Source organism: Cardiocondyla obscurior, linkage group LG06 (assembly GCF_019399895.1).
Source record: "Cardiocondyla obscurior isolate alpha-2009 linkage group LG06, Cobs3.1, whole genome shotgun sequence".
Lineage (NCBI taxonomy): Eukaryota > Metazoa > Arthropoda > Insecta > Hymenoptera > Formicidae > Cardiocondyla > Cardiocondyla obscurior.
The window spans coordinates 7120126-7143621 of record NC_091869.1 but is presented as its reverse complement, the minus strand read 5'-3'; the positions used below and the strand labels follow the sequence as shown (position 1 = coordinate 7143621).

At 43.9% G+C, this 23496-nt stretch overlaps 1 protein-coding gene and 1 long non-coding RNA gene across 6 annotated transcripts in view; one reads left to right on the top strand and one right to left on the bottom strand.

The window, feature by feature from the left end:
• LOC139103465 (uncharacterized) overlaps positions 1–2558 on the bottom strand; it is a 62447-nt gene extending 59889 nt beyond the window's left edge. For both annotated transcript variants that reach the window (XR_011545896.1, XR_011545895.1), the window contains exon 1: positions 42–2558. This is a non-coding gene — a long non-coding RNA (uncharacterized lncRNA). The remainder of the gene's footprint in view (positions 1–41) is intronic.
• LOC139103462 (synaptogenesis protein syg-1) overlaps positions 1–23496 on the top strand; it is a 256134-nt gene that overhangs the window by 190393 nt on the left and 42245 nt on the right. For all 4 annotated transcript variants that reach the window (XM_070658153.1, XM_070658155.1, XM_070658154.1 and 1 more), the window contains one exon: positions 19853–20061. In XM_070658153.1, the coding sequence (XP_070514254.1) occupies positions 19853–20061 (209 nt within the window). The remainder of the gene's footprint in view (positions 1–19852; positions 20062–23496) is intronic.

Genomic DNA, 23496 nt, shown 5'->3' with positions numbered 1-23496 from the left:
TTAATAAAAAAAAAAAAAATTTTTTTTTAATTTATACTTACTTAAAAGTTGCTCCGCCGATGCATGATGCCCGTCCTGAGCCTGCTCCTCCTCTCAGATGGGACGTGACGAGCCATCCTTCCGCGCACAAGTCACTCGCGAACGCGACCGGGTGAAGTTACAATCGCGAAAATTACTGAACACTTTTGCGCGTTATTTTTCGGCACTCCCGTAAAGAGATAATCGTGATAAAGACGCCCGATGACTAACGAAACTCCCGATTCAACCGACGAACCGCCTGCAGTTCGTAAAATTATTAATATCGGCGTGCGGAACTTTATTTCACTGAACGATGCACAGCAGCAGAGTTCCTCTTGACCTGTAACAAAAAAATAAAAATATTATTTTGTAGATATTATATCTAATTAAAATAATAATTAAAAAAATGTTATCAAAAATTTAAAGCGTTTTATTCCAAAAAAAAAATTGATACTTACCCCGGGGTTGCTCCGCTGGTGCAGGATACCCTTCCTGGGCCTCCTCCTCCTCTCAAAACGTCTGCGGGATGTCGGGTTGGTCCTTCTTCGTTGGTAGATTATTATCTGAAACAGAAAAATTGCAGTTATTATTCTGTTCTGTTCAATGTCTTATTGAGCGCATATTGTGTATCGCACCGCGCGCGCGTTTTGGTTGCGAGTGATATAAGAAAATCGCGAAGACCTTCTGTGCCTAGAAATATTAATTAAATATTATAATTAATTTAAATAAAATTCAGAACGTCTCACGGATTTTTTTTTAATAGGATTAAGTAATTCTAACGAGATTAATATCTTTTGTAAAATTTACACAAGCGCGAATTGGTAATCCATATAACGATTAAAAATAAAAATTTTTAAGGCTATAGCTTTCTTCCAAGCGTCTATTATAAATATCGGAAAGCCATTATACCGTATCGTGCATGCGGGGAAGAAGCGTCAGATCTCGCCCAGCCGGTGTACGGCAACATGCTAATCTATCGCACATTTGCATTACTATTTCACCGGCAATTATCGCCGATCTCGTTCCTTAGCTGTTACACGTGCGATCGTATACACCTGAATGTTTGAAAATAGAAACAACAGCGGTCACGGTAGACAGAATAGGGACGTTTTGAACGAAAGACGTAATAATTCTTCCGCGATGCATAAATATTACATAAGAATTGCCGTTGCTACATTAGAACGTGCGCTGCAACGTTACATGTTAAATATACTAATGTCTGTTATTTTATTTAGCATTTCTTACGTCGAAAGTTGGCTATCGAATTAAAAGTTTTTTTTAATACCAACACAGCTGTATTTAAGTAATAACAGTTCGGTCGCGCAGCTCGCTAAATTGAGATACTAATGTACGTTAAAATATAATTAATAATCATACTAATGATATTAATAATAATTGATAGCATAAAGACCCAGTTTGGACCATAAAAGCTGTTGCTTTAATTAAAATTGTTAACTTCATAACTTAGAAATCAATTGGCGAAGTGCCGCATACATAATGTCTATTGTGTACGCTCGAAAAGAGGAAATTCATAATGAAAACGAAAAGCTAACATCGACATTACAAGTTCATTATGTAAGTAATGGTTAATGTATCATACTCGAGAAAGATACTTAAAGAAGTATTGGTATTTCTATTCATGTCGCTACGTGCTTTTTAAAAGGTCCGGCGATCTCATTATATACGTTTCAGTTATATTTACTCCAGACAAAGATATTACATATATTAATCATTATTGATCATTTTTTCTTCTACTTTTATATTTAATGTCCAAACTGTTCAGCAGCTTAAATATTTGAGTCTAAGACTTAAAAAATTTAGGTACTTGAATATTTTTCACCGGAGAATTTTGCCGAAGAGCGCACGGAAATAAAAATTAAATTCCGCGCAGCACGAATCTGTATTTTTATGTACAATTTTTATGCACAAATAAGAAATAAATAATCATGTCATTTTCATACATCGTCGAAACTTTTTTTTCCTACTCGGACGATATATGTATGTATATTATTACAAAAATACTCGCCAGTCTGAAAAGTTTTAAACAAAAACGCAACGTCATGCTACATTGTTATTTTTCACGCGCTTTTTCTCATCTTTCTGCAAACGTGCATGTTTGTTCAATACACGAGTAGTTTGGTTACGTCGGTGTACCTTAGTCAAGATTTCGGCAGTACTAGAACCGAATTTGTAGTCAGGCAAACACAGTGGATGCTATAACGGATTGAGTTAGAGGCCGACTTTGGACGAAGTTAAGTCCACCAGGCAATGCAAAATGTAAGTCTTAAGTCTTTAAGCGTATTGATCGACCGCGCCAAGCAATGTTTGCTTCTTCCGACGTAAGACCGAAACGTAGTTAGACGTAATTGTAGAATCGAGCCTTAAATCACCGGATTGCAATATCGTAGAAATTCAAGAAAAAAAGTTCTCGCATCTCAAATAACGTTGTAATATCTACATTTTAAATTAGTCTTTTTTAACCGATTAAAATTGACGAAAATAAAACGCTTTTAATTTCTATTTCTATTAGTCGCATTACTAAACGTGCAGGAAAAACGCATTTTTTAAACGGGAAGAACTAATTAAAAAAAAAAAAATATATATATATATATAATTAAAAATACCGCCATGAAGATGAGTGAAATAAAAATAATGATTAAGACAATTACGGTGGTAGGGTGCGTCTCTCCTTTTTCCGATACATCTGTAGTGTCATCGCTGACAAAATCGTTTAATTGAACTCTCAAACTCACGGGATTTCGGAACTCTCGGCGAAACTGGCCTGTCGATATTTTCAAATGCAACTCCGAGCTTAACTCTTTCTCTAACGTCATTTGGTAGTCTCATCACGTTTTTTCAGTCACGCTGCGCGGGGCCGGGTTCGCCCTCGTAACTGCTATTAGCCCGGCCATGCTTGTCCGTCTACAAACTGCCAGGCTGCCCGTCTAGTCGTCTGTACACGCAGTCGCTCTAGATCGACGGATTTTGATTGAATTTACTATTGAAAGCCTTTGATAAAATGCTTCGCGCGTAATGGTGAAAAAATGTGCGCCCGCAGTAATTCCTCGCGAAATATCACCGAATCGCGAAGGTGGCGTATCGTAATTTTACGACGACTCGCATTACGTTTATACCGCCGGAAGTAACGCTATTATCCGCCTCGGCATTGCGACGATGACGTGACGTGCATCACGTGCGTCGAGAAGAAAAAGAAAAGTAGACTCTGCCGGACACTCGGTAAAAAAAAAAAGAAAAAAGCGCCGCAAATTGAAGAGAACGCACGCATCACTTACGTGATGAAAGCGAGGTCGGCGTGCCGAACGTCGCGAGTAAGAACGGCGGCAAACCGAGAAAGTCGGCGTTGGTATGGCCATATCTGCCGTCCGGCAGTTTGCCTCGCGGATAATTACGGAGACGGCGGAGGTCGCGCGCTATCGCGGCACTGCCAGCCGGGCACAATTACGGCTTTCGCAAAAGTCACGGTTATAGTTACTCGCCGTGTTTCCCCCTTTCGGACCTCTCGATCTCGTGGTTCGTTCAATGTACACAGCGACGAAATATGTAATCGCCGCCCGCGAGATAAAATGCGCGGCGGTCATTTGACATAATAAAGTTACGACGTCGGAACGGCGGTGTATAACCATTACCGCTTATACTTGAAAACGTAATCGCCGAAGCTAAGTGGATTTGGACAAAGCTTTCTCGAAGTGAGATAGAAAGAGACGGAGAAAGAGAGAGAGAGAAAGCGCTGAGAGAAACGTATCTGGAGAAATAAAATCGCGGGACCAAGAATTGTCGTCGTAATTTTTGGGGTGGGTTGACAAATTATTACCGACGTTCGCATTGCATTCACCTTATCCCGCACTTCCGACAGCCACCGTGCGGACCTAACAATCGGCCGACCGATCTGACGATGCCGGCATATCCGCCTGCGTTACTCCGACATGCATATTTATAAAGTCCGGCTTTAGCCGGGAAATCGGAGCCCCGTTGCAGGGGAAAAAAAAGAAGAGAGAGAGAAAAAAAAAACAATAAAAATTGCGGGCCGGCGTGAGAGTTGCCTCGTCACCAGCGGCGGACCGACGTCGTGTATTTTCACGCTCGGTTAACGAGCGCGCTGAAAACACTCGGTTGAGAAGAGCGTAACGACGCGGCGTTGTCGACGTTAAGCCCGTTGCTCAATTCGGCGCGTGGACACACGTTTTATGGCCCGGATACGCCGTACCCGCGGTGTAAAAAGTGAAACGTCGGCGATTATCTTCGACAGGGACTTCAATTCGCCGCGTACAGCCGAGACGAACGGCCGATAAACTACGCCAACGCACCGTCTTGCTTTCAAAAGTTGAAACGGCATCGAGCGAAATATCTCGGTTTTTAGATACACGAGAGACCGCGCGGATCGCGTTGTTTTGAGCTCGTTAAAAGCGGACGCGATTCAGCAATCGGTGACTGTTCCCCTGAAGAAAAAGCCACACGTATTACACAGGTACGCGAGTGTAATCCGGATTGCCGTATCCCTCGTAATCATTTCCAGGTTGAACCGGCGGTATACCTTGTCGCCCTCGAGGGCGGGCGCGCCCGTGAATGCCAAAGGGGTGAGCGCGCGAAGCACCGCCGAGCAGCACGATGGCGTCCCACGTCGCAATCTAGTTTTCTTGCGTCCTCGACCCCCGGCCGTCGGCCCCGCCGGGAGTCACGAAACAATAAAAGTTCCGCGACCGCGCGCCGAGCGTTGTTAAATAAATTATCCGGCTTCTAATTACGTGAAAAACAGTGGAAACTGCAGAGTCGGTCCCAGCGGCGAGCTTGTAAGCGACGAGTATGCCGAGCGGACGACGAGACGACGACAAAGGGGCGAGGGAGGGTGGAACCAGTGGTACCTGGAGGCTATAGCCAGAGGAATATCGCGCAAGGGGGCGGAGAGGAATGGTCCGGGGGACGAGCGGCAAGAGCATCGCGATGTTTCACATTCTCCCTACAATCTCTCGCAACCGCGTTCGCTCGTATTCCGCGTTTCTTCCTCAACTTCTTCCGCGCGCCGCCATTTGAATAAGACAAATGTCTTTCGGTGGCGGGGCCACCCTCTCGCGGCCTTCTCCCCGCAGCTTCCTATCTTACCGCCGTTCTTAAAGACCCGTTTTTGCGCGTTAATAAATTGCTTTCCCACGGAAATGCAAAATGCCGGGGCGAGCGGCGGACACCCCGCGTGTTTATATTTGACGAGAGCCGACGCGAAAGCGAGCACAAAGGTTGCCGATAACGACGGGAGCAAGAAGCGCGCGTGTCCCTCGCGAGGGATGCGGACGAAAGGTCTGCGAAAGACATTCGTTGTTTCTGACAGCTCGCGGTTTTATCGAGGTTTCGACGCGCACTTTTTTGGCCGCTGCACACTACGAATTTATCTTTGCTCAAATCCTACCAACGCTCGCATAGACTGTGAGTGAAAAATGTAGTTCTTTCTTGACCCGTAATTTTATGACATTTCTACCGATAAATGTGATCAAATCGACTGCAATTGTGATTCTGTTATAACAATGTAATTAAATTGCAATATAAAGATTTACGTGTAATCTCGCGACTCGATTAAATCACGTCCGCGTCTAATCGCCTGTCGCTCGGCTGTTATCGCAGACTGCGATACTTCGGCATTAGAATTTTCGCCATCAAGTCGAGGGTCTGTCGGTGAAGATTTATGCGACGGTTCTGAAACACCCTGCGGGACGCTATCCTAACAAGAGGAGTTTGTGTATCTGCCGGCTAGCTCATTCCTAAAGATAATCGTAGGTAAGGCCTGAGGGAACGGAAAGGGTCGGCCGCGATGTCAGCCGTGCGGCAGTGGCGGCGGAGTCGCATACTAGGTAGCTCATAATGAAAGCAATGTGTCTTCATTTACCCGGTTGTTTCGCACCGACGCTACCCGGTATAGGAACGGTATAATAGAAGGTAACGGCGCTTGGATCCGCAGTACGGTTGCGAGAGTAAGGTGCACCTCCCCCTTCCCGTCTTGGCGCGACACCCAGCCCGAGGGAAGAGAGGACGGGGAGGTGGAGTACATTATACCGTGGGTGGTTAGTTGCATACAGGCGAGGGACAATGCTCCTGTCTCTACGCCTTGTTTGGCACAACTAGCTTCTCCACCGCTTCTCGCGCTCGCCCCTCCTCGCCATTTATTGCCTGCACCTGCATCGTCACCGCAACCAGTATTACCTCCGCGACATCGGTTCTCTTTAAACCGTAATTGCACGCGGGTGAAATACGCCTCGCGTCCTCCAACTTCCGCAGATTGAAACGGAAGCAATATTTACCGGCGCGGCCTACATAATTAATTAACGGATCCACTTTTCGGTGAAAATTAAGTATCGTTTGATAGACGTACGGCGGTTTCTCTTCGTAAGATAGAGGAAAGGCGGATTTTAAAATCGAATTTAATAATTCATTATCCTCGCGTAAATTTGCGCGAGATAAGACAAACGAAAGGTGGGTTAACAGTCGGAGCAGCCCTCCCTCAAACATCTGCGCCATACGGCAATTCGCGACAGAAGACTCTGATTCTTGGAGTGTAGTAAGAATTTCTCCCGCATAATCGGCGATTCATTTTCAAATCGTTTATCGATACCAACATTTCCGTTCCATTTCGTCGAAACGCACGCACCTGTGGACTTTAAAGCGTTCCCTCATCCTCCGCTCTCGCCTCGCCCGGCCTCCTTTCCTCGTAGTTATAAACCCCGCGCGCTCCTCGAGTCGACTTGCAACCGCGAAAGTTCCGGCGTCACGGTCTCGTAATTCGTGAGTTAATTACCAGCCATCGTATTAGGCGTGTAAATGGGTAGAGGCGGTCGAGTGGATGGCGAAAGGTAGAGTAACAGAGAGAAGTAGGGGAGAGCGGAGAAGTTTCCGGGTTATCCCCTTCCATTCGTATTCGAAATTAAAGGCTCGGTATACCGACCACGATCAAAAGGGCTTCCTCGCTCCCTTCTTCGCCCCCGCGCGCCACCATCTCGCACTTTCTTGCCTCCCACGGTCTCGGAGTACTCGCGAACTTGGGGAAGACGCTGGCCCGGAATCATAACTACACGGCTGCTGGTCACAGGAACGAATAATCGCGCCTTTACGCCTCATTCCCGGCAGCTGTTGCCTTGGGATATTTCGGGGCTAATTTCCACGGCGATTAACCGAACGCGCGCATTTTCCGGCAACAGGTAAACGCCGGGAGGTAAACGCCTCGCGGACGCAACAACGTCCGTGATATAGCGGAGCCCGAGCCGTAGCGCGGATCCGCTATTAGTGTGAATTAAAATCGCGCAAACCGATTATTTTGAATACGCCGGTCATATCCCGGCGAAACGGATTGATCTGAAACTGAAGCGAGTATTTTCCAGCGGAAATATATTGCATGATTGAAAATAGCCCGATTTTCCAAGCCCCCAGCGGATCAAATGCTATTTCATGTTTATATCAATCAAATAGAAAATTACCATCAATCGCGGATGAGATATTTAATATTTTCACAAGTGCCTGCTACTACTGTTATCAGTACACGTCCAAATAATGGATTAATTATGCACAGATAATTAATGAAAATAATTGTTTCGGTTGAGAGTCAATAACGTCGTGTTGCGTAAAAATAACGTCCAAGAAAAAAGAAACGGACATTTATATTACGTGATTCAATTTTTAAACACAGAGTATAGTAACCAGAAATTGGTTTAATAATATTACACAAGTAATTGGAGCTTACTATCACGCTAATTTCCTAATCCTCGAGATATCGATTTCTATTGCTAATTAACGCAATTAATGCAGCGGTTTGACTTTTAAATCATTACGTATATCTAGTAAGCGAAAAAAGAAAGAAAGCAAAGCAAAAGAAAAAAAAAAATAAAATTGATTAAGTCTAAATAAAATAAAATGTTGCTTCTGCTTTTCATAATTATAAACTTTGAAATTCAAACAATTATTACGCAATCTTGATTAAGGGTACACGTGTTACGTGATAGCTGTTCAAAAATGCGAGATGGAGATAGAGAGCGAGGTAATTCGAATCTGCAAACCAGGTCTGCAGATTGCAACGAAGGGTTAATCACGGTTCCACCGCTCGTTGTTGAGGATTACGAGTGTTCTCCGCGGCGAGGACGGGTTCGGAGGACGTATCAACTCCGCGGGTTGATGACAGAACCGAAGTCGACGTGTTAATGTGACCAGAGAGTGGCGGCTTAACGATCGTCCTCGAGGACAATGTGGAATGGGATACGACGATAGGTAGAATCCTTCTCTCGGCGGTATTCGTCCCGTTTCCACGGGTATAACGAACGTATGCGCACGAACGTGCAGCCCGCGACGAGCTTTCGAAAGCTCCGAAGAAGCACATATGCGGCATGCACGCGATAAGTTTCTGGTCATTGACTACGCGCGTGACGAGTAACCCTTGCAGTTTCCGTACCGCACGAAAAGGGCCTCGGCCAGCAGGAAAACACGACCGACGTTCTAAACCGCTCGTGAAAGTTTAATCTCGCACCTGCATACTTCTCTGCTACATTATCTTCTACATTTAAAATTAATAATACAGCTAAAATTTAAAAAACAAAAATTTTTTTTAGCGCAGAAAATACTGTGCTATTTTTATAGAGGAAAAAAAAAAAAAAAACATAAATTTGCACGAGTGAATTAATCTTGATTAAAAAAAGAAGAGTTTTTTAACCAATTATCGCGTATTATTCGAGTATTCTTTTTCAAAATAATGGATATGTTTTTGTATTACGTACGGCAGTTTGTTATATCGGGGTAAAATTGAAAAGGGAACGTCCGGTTATATTTTACAAGTATATCGTGTCAAACGCGAGGGCTGGCATGCGCAAAAAATATTTATCACGATACATGACGCAAAAAGAAGAAATATTCCATCATCAGATAGCTCAACGTGACGCGGCGGTGACTTGTCCAAAGTGAAATAATGGAGAATAAAGAGCAAACGGCCGATGTAAAGTATCCGAGAGTCAACCGCGTGCGGTGCATTAATTACATGTAAATAAATATACGCGACATGTGAAACAAATCGTTTGTCATACGCGTAACTCGGGCGAAACAAGGACTCTCTTTTACGTCACGGTAACGTAATAACGTCGGCCACTCGTAGAGAACACAGATGTAATAATACCTGTCCGAAAACACAATACGAACCACACGAATGTGCTATTATTATTATGCAGCGTGGTATGGTAACGGCACTAACTACAAACACCAGTTTTACCGTAAAGTCCGTCTCTCGCGCGATATAGAGAGCGTGGCCTAAAAACACACGGACGAGCGAATTCACCTCGGCAATTCGCGCGTTACTCAATTCGAGATTTTAAGGCACAGCGCAGCCGATATTAATAAAATACATATCTTGCCTCGTAATACGTGCGCGTAAATTCCCTGCTTTATAATTTAAAACCTATGCACATTGGAACTTTTAATGCTTTTATAATTAACGAACAAATATTGGTTACGCATTTCAATGTGAAATAATAATACAAAATTCACTTCTCGAGTGCAATTTTTTTTTTTTATGTTACGTCGAGCGAGCGCATCGCGCGATTATTTTTCCCCGCTGCTTTCTCTCTTTCTCTCTCTCTTTATCGGACAATAACGTTTTTTGAAAAGCGAGCAAAAACGAAAGAAACTCAGAAAGAAAGGCGCGGATGTGTCGTCGGAAAGTGGAGAGTCATTTGCAAGATGGAAAGTGGCGATGCAGAAATAGGTATGAATAATGGGCGTCGCGAGCTGTATGGGCTGTTCGACTGTCGGCAGGAACGAAACATGAGAGAGCGCCGTCGGGATCCGGCGGAAAGACGAAGGAGGGCTGCCGGGGGAGGACATAATAGATAGATAATGCGGAAGCGTAGGAAATGGGATTGCAAATGACAGGCCGTAGTTGCTCATGATCGAAAACATGGTTGAGCGTTATCAGCGAGTACTTATGGCCGCCGCGATCGTTCCCGCATATCGAACGGATGCTCTTATTATCTTATGAAGCATAATACGCGGAGATCCACTCTCTGGATTGCACCTATGTATTACGCGACGGGAAAAGTGTCTCGTGCCACTTCGGTTTGTCGAAATTATCGCGACAATGCTGCAACGACCCGTGTCGCGGTGTTGTACAAGGCGAATCGCTTGCCGAAACGTTTATTATACAGACAAGAAATAATGTATTTAGTATAGCTTTCAATTTTTTAATAACAGAATAAATTAATACCTTTTTTTCAACTTATACTGTAGTGATCTTTGATAGTTGTCGCAAGTTATTAAGACTAGAAAAAAAACTGTGCGCGCACAGTTTTTCTAAAGATTCCAATTCGCGCGCGTCATTGTAATTAGGGACATTAATTAATTATAATAATTTTTTAATGAAATTAGAATTAAGTAATCTACGGCGTGTTGCTGATTTACTTACATTTGTAGCTTTCGGTTAGGTTAGGGTAGGCTATTTTCCATTTGTCCTTCCGTCCTTCCTTCCTTCCTTCCTTCCTTCCTTCCTTCCTTCCTTTCTTCCTTCCTTCCTTCCTTCCTTCCTTCCTTCCTTCCTTCCGTGGCAGTTTCTGGATTATCTTGACGTGTTGTAGCACTTCATATTACTCGACACTGTATTACGCTGCTCTGTTTTTTTTTTTATAATCACTATTACTTGAGAGACGAACGGCCGAAAGAATGACGGTGGATTATTGCGGCGATTTTTTACGATTTTTACTTCCATCAAGTCGTGCTCGATCTGAAAACAAAATTTAAATTTCTTAAAAAATCACATACAGTAACATCGATAACTGACGTTTACTCTCACTTAGCATAAAGTGAGCTAAGCATGAAAATCAATCAACGTCGCGAAAAAACCGCAACAATTAACAGCTAATTATCATGTAACGTACCATTGCTTTTTTTTTAATAGGAAAATTTCAGAGAGAACTTAACGTTCGAAGTTAATTCTTTTGTCTATTTATCTAAATAATCAATGCGTCCTGGGATTTCCAGGAGCTTGATGATATCAGTCATTCGCCGCGATGTCGTATTCCGTAGACGACGGCGCCCACGGGCGCACATTTATGCGCACTAACGACGCGAACGACGATCCCTCCTAACAGCCGGAGACCTAGTTTACAAACTATTACACCGGTGGCATTAATATTCAGTTGGCTCTTATTCGACGGGACGACAAGAAAATGCATAATTCGGCCCCGGTACTCGCCGACCACCGTCGTAGTCGAAGTCTTGCAGGCAGAAAGTCGACTCTTCCCTCCCTCCCTACCTCGGTTTTTATCTTGCGTTTACTCGTCCCGCCGGCACCCTCTGGCCGCCTCTGTACCACGTTCACCATTCGGTACGCCCTGCTCCTTCGCCTCACTTTCGAACTTACTTCCGGCTGCCGGCGAAGAGAACGCGATACGTACGGCAACCTCCCGAATTAATTACGAGCAGAGGTGAGCGTTCGTTCGAAAGGCGTGGAGGCGCCGCCTCGCAACGTCAGGTCGCGGAAGATAGAAGCGGCGTTCTTGCCGCGCCGTCCTGGGCGCAAGTACGCTGCCGCGAACATAGATTACTCGACGTTATGGGCGCGTCCAAGCTGGTTGCAACGGCGCCCGGGCTGGCGGCGGCGAATCGAGTCGTTATCAACTTGCGCCAAGTGGCAGCAGTCCGAATGCAAATACGTCTTAAATTTCGCTCGTTAACGGCAGGCGACGCGCTCGCTTCCACCGGTCGGTGTTCTTATCGGCGACGACAACCCTTTGGTCCTGCCACCTTTATTATTCAGCCCGTTCCACGACTCGTCGGACCGTTACGCGGGCTCTCCATCTTCCGTACGAGAACATCCGCGGGCGATGCAAAAGTGCTTGGCGCACGAGACGAACGGGTGTGAAGCGAGTGGCACCTATATGTAGGCTCCGCGGGTGTTTAATGAATATGCAAATCGTTCCCCCGACCTCGCTCGCCATGCTCTCGCCCGAAGGAGGGAAGATAGAAGTGACGTTCCCGCTACTGGTGCCGCCGCTGCTGCTGGCTGTTACTACTGCCTCTGGTGACACGATGATGGTAATGGCTGGCGGCTGCTGGTGCCGCTAACGGCGACGCCTGCAAAATTCCCGACGCCACTACACGACACTCCGACAACACGCGAATGCTCGAAATTGTCCTGAAGAGAATTGTCGCGCGTTACATAGTTTATATACGGGCGGTGCACTGTCTCTGAATCTCACCTCGTTTCAGCGATAGGCACTATACGTGAGTAACTGGAGAATTATACCGGAAGAAATCTCGGTTTGCCAGCTGTTTGCAAAATCACGCGAGCTAGCGAGCGCTGGAGAGCGAACTTGAATCCTTTCTCGGAGAGGTCGTCGAAAACTTGGTTGGATTCGCCGTGTTCCTTCGGGCGCGCATCGACTTTAAATGCTCACACAGCAAATGCGATTGGCCTGAGACACAACGGACGGTCAATAGGACCTCCTTGATCGAAGGCAGCGGTGGCATCCAATACTGGGTTTAATTGAAATTTCTCGACGTTTACCAAGCAGCCCCGGCAGCTTCGCAGTCAAGTACGGTTAAACGCCTGTTCGTCGTTTCGCGCGCGGAAATCACGGGGAAAAATCGAAGCACTTTATCTGACTGACCAGCGAATTAAAATTCAACGCGGCGTTGTTAATGCCGGATCACGTGCGCGGCGTGCAACATCCTTAAATGTCAATATGCTTAAAAGCGGTCTTTATGCTTCCGCCCCTTTCAGATTGGCATCGCGAACGGTGCCTATCTCGCGACTGTGGTTATAGCACGTTTGCATGTCTGATAGATTTTAATGTGCTTCTAATGATAGCCGCATAGCTTTAAAAATTTTTTTTTCCACCATATATACGCTTTTTATTCTTTTTTTTATACGTAATAAAATTAAAAGTAGCACATTTTATAATTTACTGACTAAACTTTATTTCCATTTCACTCTAGTAATATTTATTTTCGTTCCTGATTTAAATTTGATTTTTAATTTGCTATCGGACTAAATTATACATACACAATTTCCTGATAACATACCGTTCGTATATTAATAATAGTCAGAATCTTTATTAATACTTGAAATCACGGCATTTTCCTCGAAATTGCGTTATCTCGCTTTCGCAGTGGATGCGCCCCCGTAAAACTAGCTTTTGACGCGCGATTATCCGCAATACTTCTCCCTAGCGTGGCGTGGGGAGGGGCGGCGGCAGAACACATACCCGATCGAGCGATCTCACAAAAATATGAATCTCCGAAGAAGACGTGCGAGAAATATGTACGGAATTCGGAGCGCAACGAGTTCATTTCGGTAGAAATGGCCTCGATTTATATCGAGGCTGTTTCCAGATGAGCGGAAGCGATACGCTTAACGCGCCTCGGCAGTCGATGAATTCCAAGGCCCACCCCGACTGCAGCACCCGCGCTCACCCTCCACCCTCTCGATCGGAAGTAGTTCGGCCGAGAGAGCACCAAAATACCGATCGCGCGAGTGAGCGCGCGAGTAATGCACTCTCTCCGTCGACGTTAGCTCCCAAAGTTATCCTAGCTATTCAAATGGATACGAGAACGCGGAAATTGCCGTAGACCGGCGCGCGGGGCAAACGCGAGCCGCCGATATCACCGAAATCGATAAGAGACGCGGGTTGTGTGCGGCGGCATGCGTGCGCGATGCCAGGATAGACCGTTGACTGTCTGCACATCCAAGCGCGCCGTATATTCACGCGTACGGACGTTTGAACGGGCCGCTTTAATTGAATATCCGGTAGCACCGCGCCGGAACGTGGCTCTCCCGCGATAAGGATCAATTTTTACGAGCTCGCCGAAGGGATGTTTCAAGAATAATGGCTCCGGACGCGGGAACGGCCACTCCGCCCGCGCGACCGGCCCGTACATCTCGCGGGGGAGGCGGAGGGGCGGGCGGATTTAAATGAAAACTAATGAGATCTTGAGCTTCAAAGCCGCCGGCCGCCGTCAGGAAAATAATTACGTTCAAAAAAAAAAAAATTTGCCAATTTTTCAGGGTCATGCATCACGCGCGGAATTATACAAGAGCGCGCGTTTTTTGCTGAAATTGTTTCTCCCGTTTAATTATGTTACTGTTGTACCGTGCGTTTTTAAGCTCGCCGACTTTATTGAAGGAGAATCGTCTGCCGCTGACGTTGCATTACACGAGAACTAATAGTAGGAATGTGATAAATTTGCAGGCGCAACGTGTTCTTAATGAAAATTTAAATGGGCGCTTCGTTACGGATTTATTCACGCTCTACCGAATTTGTTTTTAGAGGCGGCCATTACTCGATTGATAACTGGTCAGAAAACCGTTCAGTTTCCAAAATCGAATTATTCGGATAATCGAAAAGACAATCGTATTTTCCACTATTTCGATTAAATTGATTCATTGACCTTTTCGATTTAATCGGCTTTTCATATATTGAACGATGCGGTATTCAATCGTTAGTGAAAATTTTTTTTACATTGATGGACCATCGTTATCGCGACAAATAATATCCCGTATAAATAATAAAAACTCGCAAATATTAGACGGACTAAGTTATACAAAAATTGAAATAACGTCGACGAGCGTTTAAGATTTTATTACTTGGGGTAATAAAAAATTTACATATTACTATACGCGTAACGTCTTTCACTTTGCGCACGCGAACCCGGAGACGTTTTATCCGTTCGCACCACGCATGCAGAAAAGTAGCCGCGGAAATTCGCGTTTTCTTGCATGCGCGAAATCTTGGTTTGATCGGCGTGGTCGCCGCGATTGAGTTCGAGAGCGTACGAAAAAAAGAGTGGGACAATTTGGGACATCGAGTTCGGCACTAAAAATGATTAACATCCCCTTTGACCCGCGTTCCACTTTAATCTCGCGAATTACATTTCCCAAGATCCCTGAGCGCGATATATCGTCGTCCGGGCCTTTATACGCGGCTGGCATCAACTTCAATTAAACCGTAATATGACCAAGGTGAATGCACCTTGCGCAAGCGGCAAGGTAGGGTACAAAGGGAGCCGGCTGTACGTGCGCGTACCAATCAATGGGGCGCGTCGAAGCCGACGGCGCGATGCCGGCCAGCTTCCTCCGGTAGAGAAGCCCTCCTCATTGTCCGCGCATTCTATCGGATTGGCTTCCGGTGTACGGGTACAACGGACAGCAGACCCGCCACGTCCTTTATGCACCGACCAGCCACGCACTGAGAATGCACGATCGTCACGTCCAATGTCCGTGCGGTGCAACGCGTGCGGAATCGGTGCGCACGCCGCAAACCCATGCGACCAGAGAAATGAGAGAGCGAGCAAGAAAGGGAAAGGGCAAGAGAGAGAGAGAGAGAGAGAGAGAGAGAGAGAGAGAGAGAGAGAGAGAGAGAGAGAGAGAGAGAGAGAGAGAGAAAACGGACTTCCGACCGGCTGCAAATGCCGGCGGCTCGGGGACCGCGAGTTATCGCGACACGTGCCGTGATGGCATTTCGTATTAAGCTGAAGCGCTAATTAACTCGAGGGATCTTCGGTTATTAATCCGCGCGCGAGTCTACGACCCAACCGGCCGGACGCATCTGTCGACGATTTCCGGTTAATACCTCCGGATGGGATCAAGCGGCTTTGACGGAACTGGCCCTCGCCGGATCGCGGCATATCGAGACAGATATATGTATGTATGTCTCACTGCAGGCTAATAATACGATTTACACGGGAGAAATGTAATTTCGAACAAGGTCGGATTACCTTGCCTTGATTTAATAGATACTTCACCTCGCTGCACGATGCAACATCGTTATTATACGTAACGTTATTTTCCCTGTCGTAAAAAAATGTTCAACGGAGCTCATTAAATTTTCTTAAAGTATTAATTATATTTTTGGTATTATTGACCTAAAATAGAAAAGATCTTTGATCCTGTAATATTAATTTTTATATCTCATATTAATAAAAAAAGTAAAAAAAAGTATATTTGTCTTTCTGTAAAAACAATACTGTGAATATATGTATGTGATAACCTTTTAAAATATAGATACTTTGTTATATAGACAAAACTAACTGCTTTTTAATTAATTAAAGATAAATTTTAATGAGTGCTACTCTAAATTTTCTAACGAGTTTACACACAGTCCGGGAGTATAGAGAGTATGAATTAGAAAATAAGCGCGCTCTGTTTTGTAAAGCGCTGCGGAAGAGCCGGCGGCTCGAATGGAAGCTTCTCATTAATGTCGAATGGCACGCGCAATCTTTTCATTAGCGGTTTGCTGTGTAACCCAAAAATTTTCAACCGCATAATGATCGCGCGGACGAATTTTCGCGAGGGCCGCGCGGGGTCCTTTCAAAAGCGCGATATTATAAATTCCAACATTACTTATATCGCGCGGGATCATAAAATTCATAACGACGTACAGCGCCGTAATAACGACGAACGAGGGGCGTCGGGGCGTCAGGGCGTCGTCGTAGCGAGCCGACCTGTTACAGCATTTGTAGGAATTTACGACAAGGCACCACAGAGCTACTGCTCGATCCGGTCCAACGCCGTTGCTGTACCATTGCAAACTGCACCCTTTCGCCCCCTCCCCCCCCCTCTACCTTCTCCTACGTCAGCTCAAAACTTTCACGGTAGTTTCGGAAATGCCGCGCGCAAACAGACTCCACTTTCCGCCGCCGGAAGTTCTTGCCGCGCGTGCTATACTAAATTTATACGCATTAAATAGTCGCGCATTTTTGTAACGCCGCGCGGCGATGCTTAAACTTCACGCGGAGCCGATGGCGCGTACTGCGCCATAAACTTCCGGCGTCTTGAAAATTAGAATTTACAGCTTTAAAGAACCATACACGGTTTTCTTGGGGAAAATGCGCCCGGTGCCGCAGTCGACCTCCCGTCGACTTGAATTCAAACGGGGAAAACCTCTCGGGAGTAAGTTGTCGCGGCATATTTCGCCAAACTTTCTTATAATGAGCTAATTCCGCCACCGATAATTTTGACGGACGTAATATTGAAACGTTTTAATTTATACTCGGCATTAAATCTCCGTTGCAAAAAGTATTGATTCGAGAATGAAATGCAGGAGGCGTCCGGTACAAGCATAAATCTAACGTAAATTGTTATACAAATAAGCGATCGTGCGTGACACGCTGTTAAACGTTCGTCGGGGTTGTAACGTACGCTTGTTTCTTTTTACTGCACGCCGTAATCACACGCTATGTGGCTATCGTGTCTCCTCTGTTCATACTGATTTTATATTCCGAAGCGTATAAAGTGTGCCGTACACCTGTATGTACGACGAAGTTATCACGTGGTCTCATTTTAAGCGCGATAAAGATTTAAATAAAAAATTTGTAAAGACACGTAAGGCTTAATTTTTTTTTTTTTTTAATTAAAAAATATTATCTATTGTTAGTCTCTCTTCGAATGGATAACGATCGTACTTATACAGAGAGAAAAAGAGCAAGAGAAAAAGAGAGAAAAAGAGAGAGGGAGGAAAACATTTAGTGGTACAAAATCTATTTTGCTTAAACGCGGTTTGTCCCTCCATACCATCACGATTCCCACAACTCTCTGTATTTTGCTTATACGAGGGATTGATCTCAAACTCTCGGCCAACTTTCTTGCACAATCGCGGCGTACATGCGCAACTGGAAACGTTACATAGTGCATTCTGATGGAGAGCCACGAGATGTTGAGCTATAATTGGTCGCCCTGGCTTGTGACAGGCATAACCACGTCCCGATACGGACGTCCGACCACTAATCTGTTATACCCTGTATCATATACAACGCCGTTAACACGACGTCACGATGCATTGCAATATCTATAATCAAGCATTCATCTCTTACGTGTATTACGAATTTCTGTACAAAAAATATTACATCTGTATTAATTACAGCGATTACTTCTCGTCCATTAATTGATATTAATTTCTCACTTTTTCCACGCAAGAATGTATTTCTTTTTTTATGGTTAACTAGACTAATTTTAGTATACTTTTGCCATTATTTTCTTGCAGAAGATTTCTATTATAAATATTTCTTTACATTGTATATTCGTTTACCATAAAATTTCTTAAAGTGCAAGTATCGGGTAGATTAAAGAGAAATACGAAGAATGAACATTGAAAAGTCCTGCCACGCCAATGTAGCTAAAACCATCGTTGCGTACATAAGTACTCCTGACAAATTCAAGGGGTAATATACGCTATCCCTTGACCCGCTTGCGCACTATCCTTACGGCGCTCCGTAACTTTCGAACGACGTGCTACGTGCGGTGCAATTTGCAGGCACGGCGGGCGTACCGGGCTGTATAAGTAAGCATTTCGGTCGGTCTATCCCCAACAGACGGTTGTTTGGAATCCTCGTGCTCGACCGTTGCCCGCGATCGTGCACGGAAGGGTGGTTTCTCGCTCTATATCGTCCGCTCGCGCCATTGCGTAGCGCCAACTTTCCCGTTTCGGTTAACTTTCGTCCGCCGCTACCTCCGCTCACTGAAATGCGCGCGAGCGCATGTGTAAACGTGCCCGTACACGTGTTACGTCGCATACGTGTTCGGATGCAACCAACGGGAGAATGCGCGCCGCGTAGTCCACGGAAGTACCGGTGGCGAAGGGGGTTGTTGTTGTTCGGTCCAGCATACACGGAGGGCATGCAATCGCGCGCGGTAGGTATACGCTTTGCCAGCTGGCGGCTCCGGTAATACACCGGAGGAATGTACACCCGCTGCCGCAACTACCTTCCCTCCCTTCCCTTCTGCCGACGCCCTAACCGCGTTCATCCCTTCGCGACCATTCCCTCCCCTGGCCGGCCCTCCCGGTTTCGCTCCGGTCATCCCGTTTCGACTCTACGCGTGGCCGAATCTGGTACCAGACGAGGTACTCGTGGTATTTCCGCAAATTCGATGCTCGCCCGATGTCTCAGGGGTAGCGAGGTATGCGAGGGAAGATCGCATTGCGAGGCGATCTGCGGTGAAGCTTCGGAACGGTTGCAGCTCACTTGTAAAACCGATCGCCCGAGTGTGGCGAAAACGATCAGCTGGACCGATACATTCTTAATTAGCATGTAAAAAAAAAAAAAAAAAATTATGCAACGCAATTCGTAATCTTTGTTGTGCTGCTTTTGCGTATAATTGACAGCCAACATTTGTTCGAACGCAAAATCAATTCTGATATTTATTTTTCTGACATTATCTTCGCCGCGAAATTATAAGATCTCCTAAAAAATGTTTGAAATAATATTGTTACTGATATTATCTCGCGCGACAAGAATAATATAATGCGATTTACGTAGGAGAGAGACGAACTTTGTATTCAATTAAATATATTACAATTTTTTTAGCGCCAACAATAAAGTTGAAATAATTTTAAATGTGAAATTTATCTCCCAAAAGCGGATTCATATCGTATTTAATTAATTAACGAAATTATACTCTTCTACTATATCGCGCGCGTTCTTTATTATCCAACTTTGTCATCTATATCAAATATGCGCGAGGCGTTCGGTGCATTAAAAAAATGGAGAGTTAACGAAATTCTCTTCCTGTCGCGATATTAGTTCTGAAGTTTTGCATTTGTTTCACTTTATTTTTCATCGTGATCCACGCTACTCTCGACGCACTATAGCAAAAAAAATGTAAAGCGACATATATCCTTTCGGAATTATTTCTTGTAAAAAAACTATTTTTATAAATTTATATACAGCAACGACAAAGACGGATATTTGACTGCAATGTGTACGACTGAGTAAATTAAAGATTTAAATTAAAATAGATAAGATAAGTCTGGTATTTCGCGTACAATGTGAAGAATTTAAAGTAAGTAAGGGAAAATGAAATCTGTTTCAGTTATGACGTGCGCGGAAAGCAGTCAGAAAAACCATTGCACTGGCAGGATAAGGACTATCTCAGCGATCGGGCGTTATTCAGGCCAACAACGGAACCAGCAACTTTAAGCGTTAACCACGTACAGGAGCAGGACGAAGGTGAATTCAGGTGCCGGGTGGATTTTACCACAAGTCCGACAAGAAACTCCAGAATTCAATTGACGGTGATAGGTTCGTATATCTCGTTTAATAGTTTAATTCGCGCGATAGTCTAAATCTGTTAAATTTTCCTTTAAAAAATGTCAATGTGTCATTCTTAGCTTCTACATTTTTTTTTTTTTAATAATTTAAGTAACTTGTATGAACATCATTGAGAACCGAAAGTTAAATACATTTACAAAATTTACATAAATAATAAAACTTTAATTTATTAATTAATTCGGTTTTCTATGCGATTAAAAAGACCTGATCTCATTTAACATAATTTATATCTTTTTTATTTTCGTTATTTATTCTGCGGCAATCGCCGAAACTTTCATCACGCTTCAATGTTCACTTTCACGCCAGCATATCATTGATTCAACCGTCATGCGCAGAGCACCGTGTCAATATTTTAGATAGCGCGACGTGAATCGATTAACTCGAATGATCGCACGAATAAATTGCATTTCACGTATTAATGTAATTTTGTTTGATATATTTTAAAACAGATTTGTGTATCTAATAACGAATAACTTCATATCGCGATCATTAAAGAATATTAAAACGAGGCTTTACCGTTATTACCAGCGACGTAATATTTATCGATTATTTTCAACAGAACTTTGATACAATTCCATTACGCTGCCACTCGTGAAAATTCATACTCGGCGGAAAACAATGTGCAAGCAAATTCCGCTAGTCAGTTTCACATAGTTAAGATAGTTGAGCACGCAATCCTCGTTGCCTCGTTCGCTGCCTCGCATTTTTCGTGCTGCATCATTCGTATTTCTTAACTTCTCGTACGTTAAAATCAACTATTATTATACCGGACCCGAGAATTAAGCTTCAATGCATTTTCTCTGTGCAATTAACGAGGCGTCGTGATATATATCCGCGTTTCATCTGGCAAAATCAACGTTCCAACATTACGTTGTTTTACACGTTACTTATTCGACTCCTAAACGCGTGTAATTTCTGCTGAATTTTACTTTAATTTTTATGAAATTATTTTTATTACAAAGATGACGTCGGTTTTTGCTTTTTTCCTCGCCGCTCAGAAAAATCAACGATCCATCACGTGACTTTTATTAGATGTAATGCAATGTAATTATATATTTTGCTGGTTGTTTTCTAAATATATATCTACAGCACGCATTTTATTTTTCTCTTTCTTTTTCTCTTACTCCGTAAGAAAGTCTTTGTAAGAAAGAATCCTTTATATTACAATTTATGTTTCTTTTACTCTTCTTTCTTATAGTCGTTGACGCAACACCATTTATCTGTTACAAAGAACGTTTGATCTCCGTTTAAAACGTCGACTATACACCTCGAAACTTAATGTATCTCGGAAAGAAAAGACAAGAGATTTTATAAAAGCAACGTCCACCTCGGAATTGGACATTTCTTTCGGCAAAGGATACTTTTCCGTGCAAAGCGCATTTCTCCAGGAAAAGGACTTCGTTACATGATTCCTCAATTTACTGGGCGTTCACTTCGCGCAGTACCCCTTCAAAAAAACTAGTAATACGGATAGTCCCTGGGGAAATCTTACCATTACATTAACAGATAAAACCTTTTTATATAAATTACCTGACGTCGAGACAATAGCCGGCCGTGATCAATTAAACATTCGTTCAGTTTTTTACCAAGATTATACATGCACTCCGTTCCAATAGCTTGATAGGTATTTGACGTGCGCATAGTTAATCAATAACATACTTAATTCAACTTTTATCTTTTTGATAAAAATTGTATCGAATTTTAGGTAAAATATGCAGGAGAAACGAACAAGTGCTAAGTTATATTTTTACTTATGAACGAACTTAGATGAACGTCAAATATCAACGTTAGAAATTTCTGCGAAGAAAATATTAAAATACCGTTTAAAGCAGCGCAGGAATAATTTCGGTTTTTTTGCCTCTGTCGTAACGTACCTTTGTATTATATTATCGAAATACTTATATTAGCGAGCGATACGCTCTAACAATTTCTCTCCCGTGTCACGTTCCAAACGTGATCTGCGAGGACACATCAAGTCGCGCCGATGTGAAACTTAGGTGCTACAAATTAACCCGTTAAATTCCACCGTGTCATTTGTCACGCGAAAATGTTCGTTGGAAATGTCCCGTTCTTCCACAAAGTTCATGAACAATGGTAGCAGCTCGCCAGCGCAAGACCATTTCTCAAGCTTCGCAGAAATTAATAAAACGCATTACATCGTTTCACGAGAATAGAGTCATTGTAATATAAATAAAAATTTCATGACACAAGTTTAATTGCTCCATCGATCTAAGAATTAAATATACTCTGTGAAAGAATCTTAATTTTGTAGACGAAATTCTCCTGCCACGAGTTAAGATAACGTTTCCGCAAATGCGTAATTCTCTATCTGTTGCGGTGTCGAGGATTACATTTTCTAATCAGCTTCCTCAGCGACCGGCGATAAGACGCCGGATCATTCGATACTATAATAACGTATTAAGTTAAAAGCGCGAGAACACAGCCCAGTTTATTACGTTCTCGCGTAATCAATTATCCGACCGTTATCCACGGCGCAATCCGCGTCGCCTGCAAACGCGAGAGGTCAAGTACCTTCCCAGCACGCGTTTTGATAATTTAGTTTGCGTACGTAGTCGTATGTTAAGCTGATATTTAGCATGTGTATGCAGGAGAAAGAGAGATTGCGGTTAATACCGAAGGATCCGCTAATATATCGATTACACTCGATACGAAATATAGAGGGTGCGGGTAATCCTATTTTCAGAGGTGCTTCACTCGTCGTTATTTCCGGATGGTATCGAGTAACGTTTTCACGTCGAGGCTTTCTCACTTGCATGATATCGTGACCGACGGCTTAACTTTGCGCATCCGTGTTAATCCAGTTTATTTCCCATTCGATTCGCCGGTTCAATTTGTCCTGCGGACACCGTCCACGTGTATGCGTACGTGTGAATAATTATGAGAGGGAACAGATGAACTTTGGCCCGAGATATGTAAAAGCTAATGTCCTCTAAGGTCACGTTCTCAATTACGCATGATAATGATGAAAAACATCGTTCGCAGCGACACGAGGTACAAAAAAAAAAAAAAAAAAGAAACTTTATTATTTAACACTTCAGAAATTATAAAATTCAATCCAACGTAAAATGCTTCGCAAAAACGTCCGGGTTTCAGAGGTTTCGGTTAAAATTGAAAATGCTGGAAGATTAAAAGCTGTTCCAGCGACGCGGAATCAGGTCGGGTTACCATCGATTTATCCAAAACTCCCGCTCCTCGCTATCGTGAATTTTCATAGGGCAGCCGGTTTCGTTTGGACGGACATCCGACATCCCGACCGCGACTGCAGCCTATCTTCGAGGCAATACGCTCGCCACTCACCTTCTGACGTTCCGACACGCCGCTATTTCCGATATTCAATTGCCAGCGTTTACACGCCACGATAGACCGACCCTTCCACCCATCCGC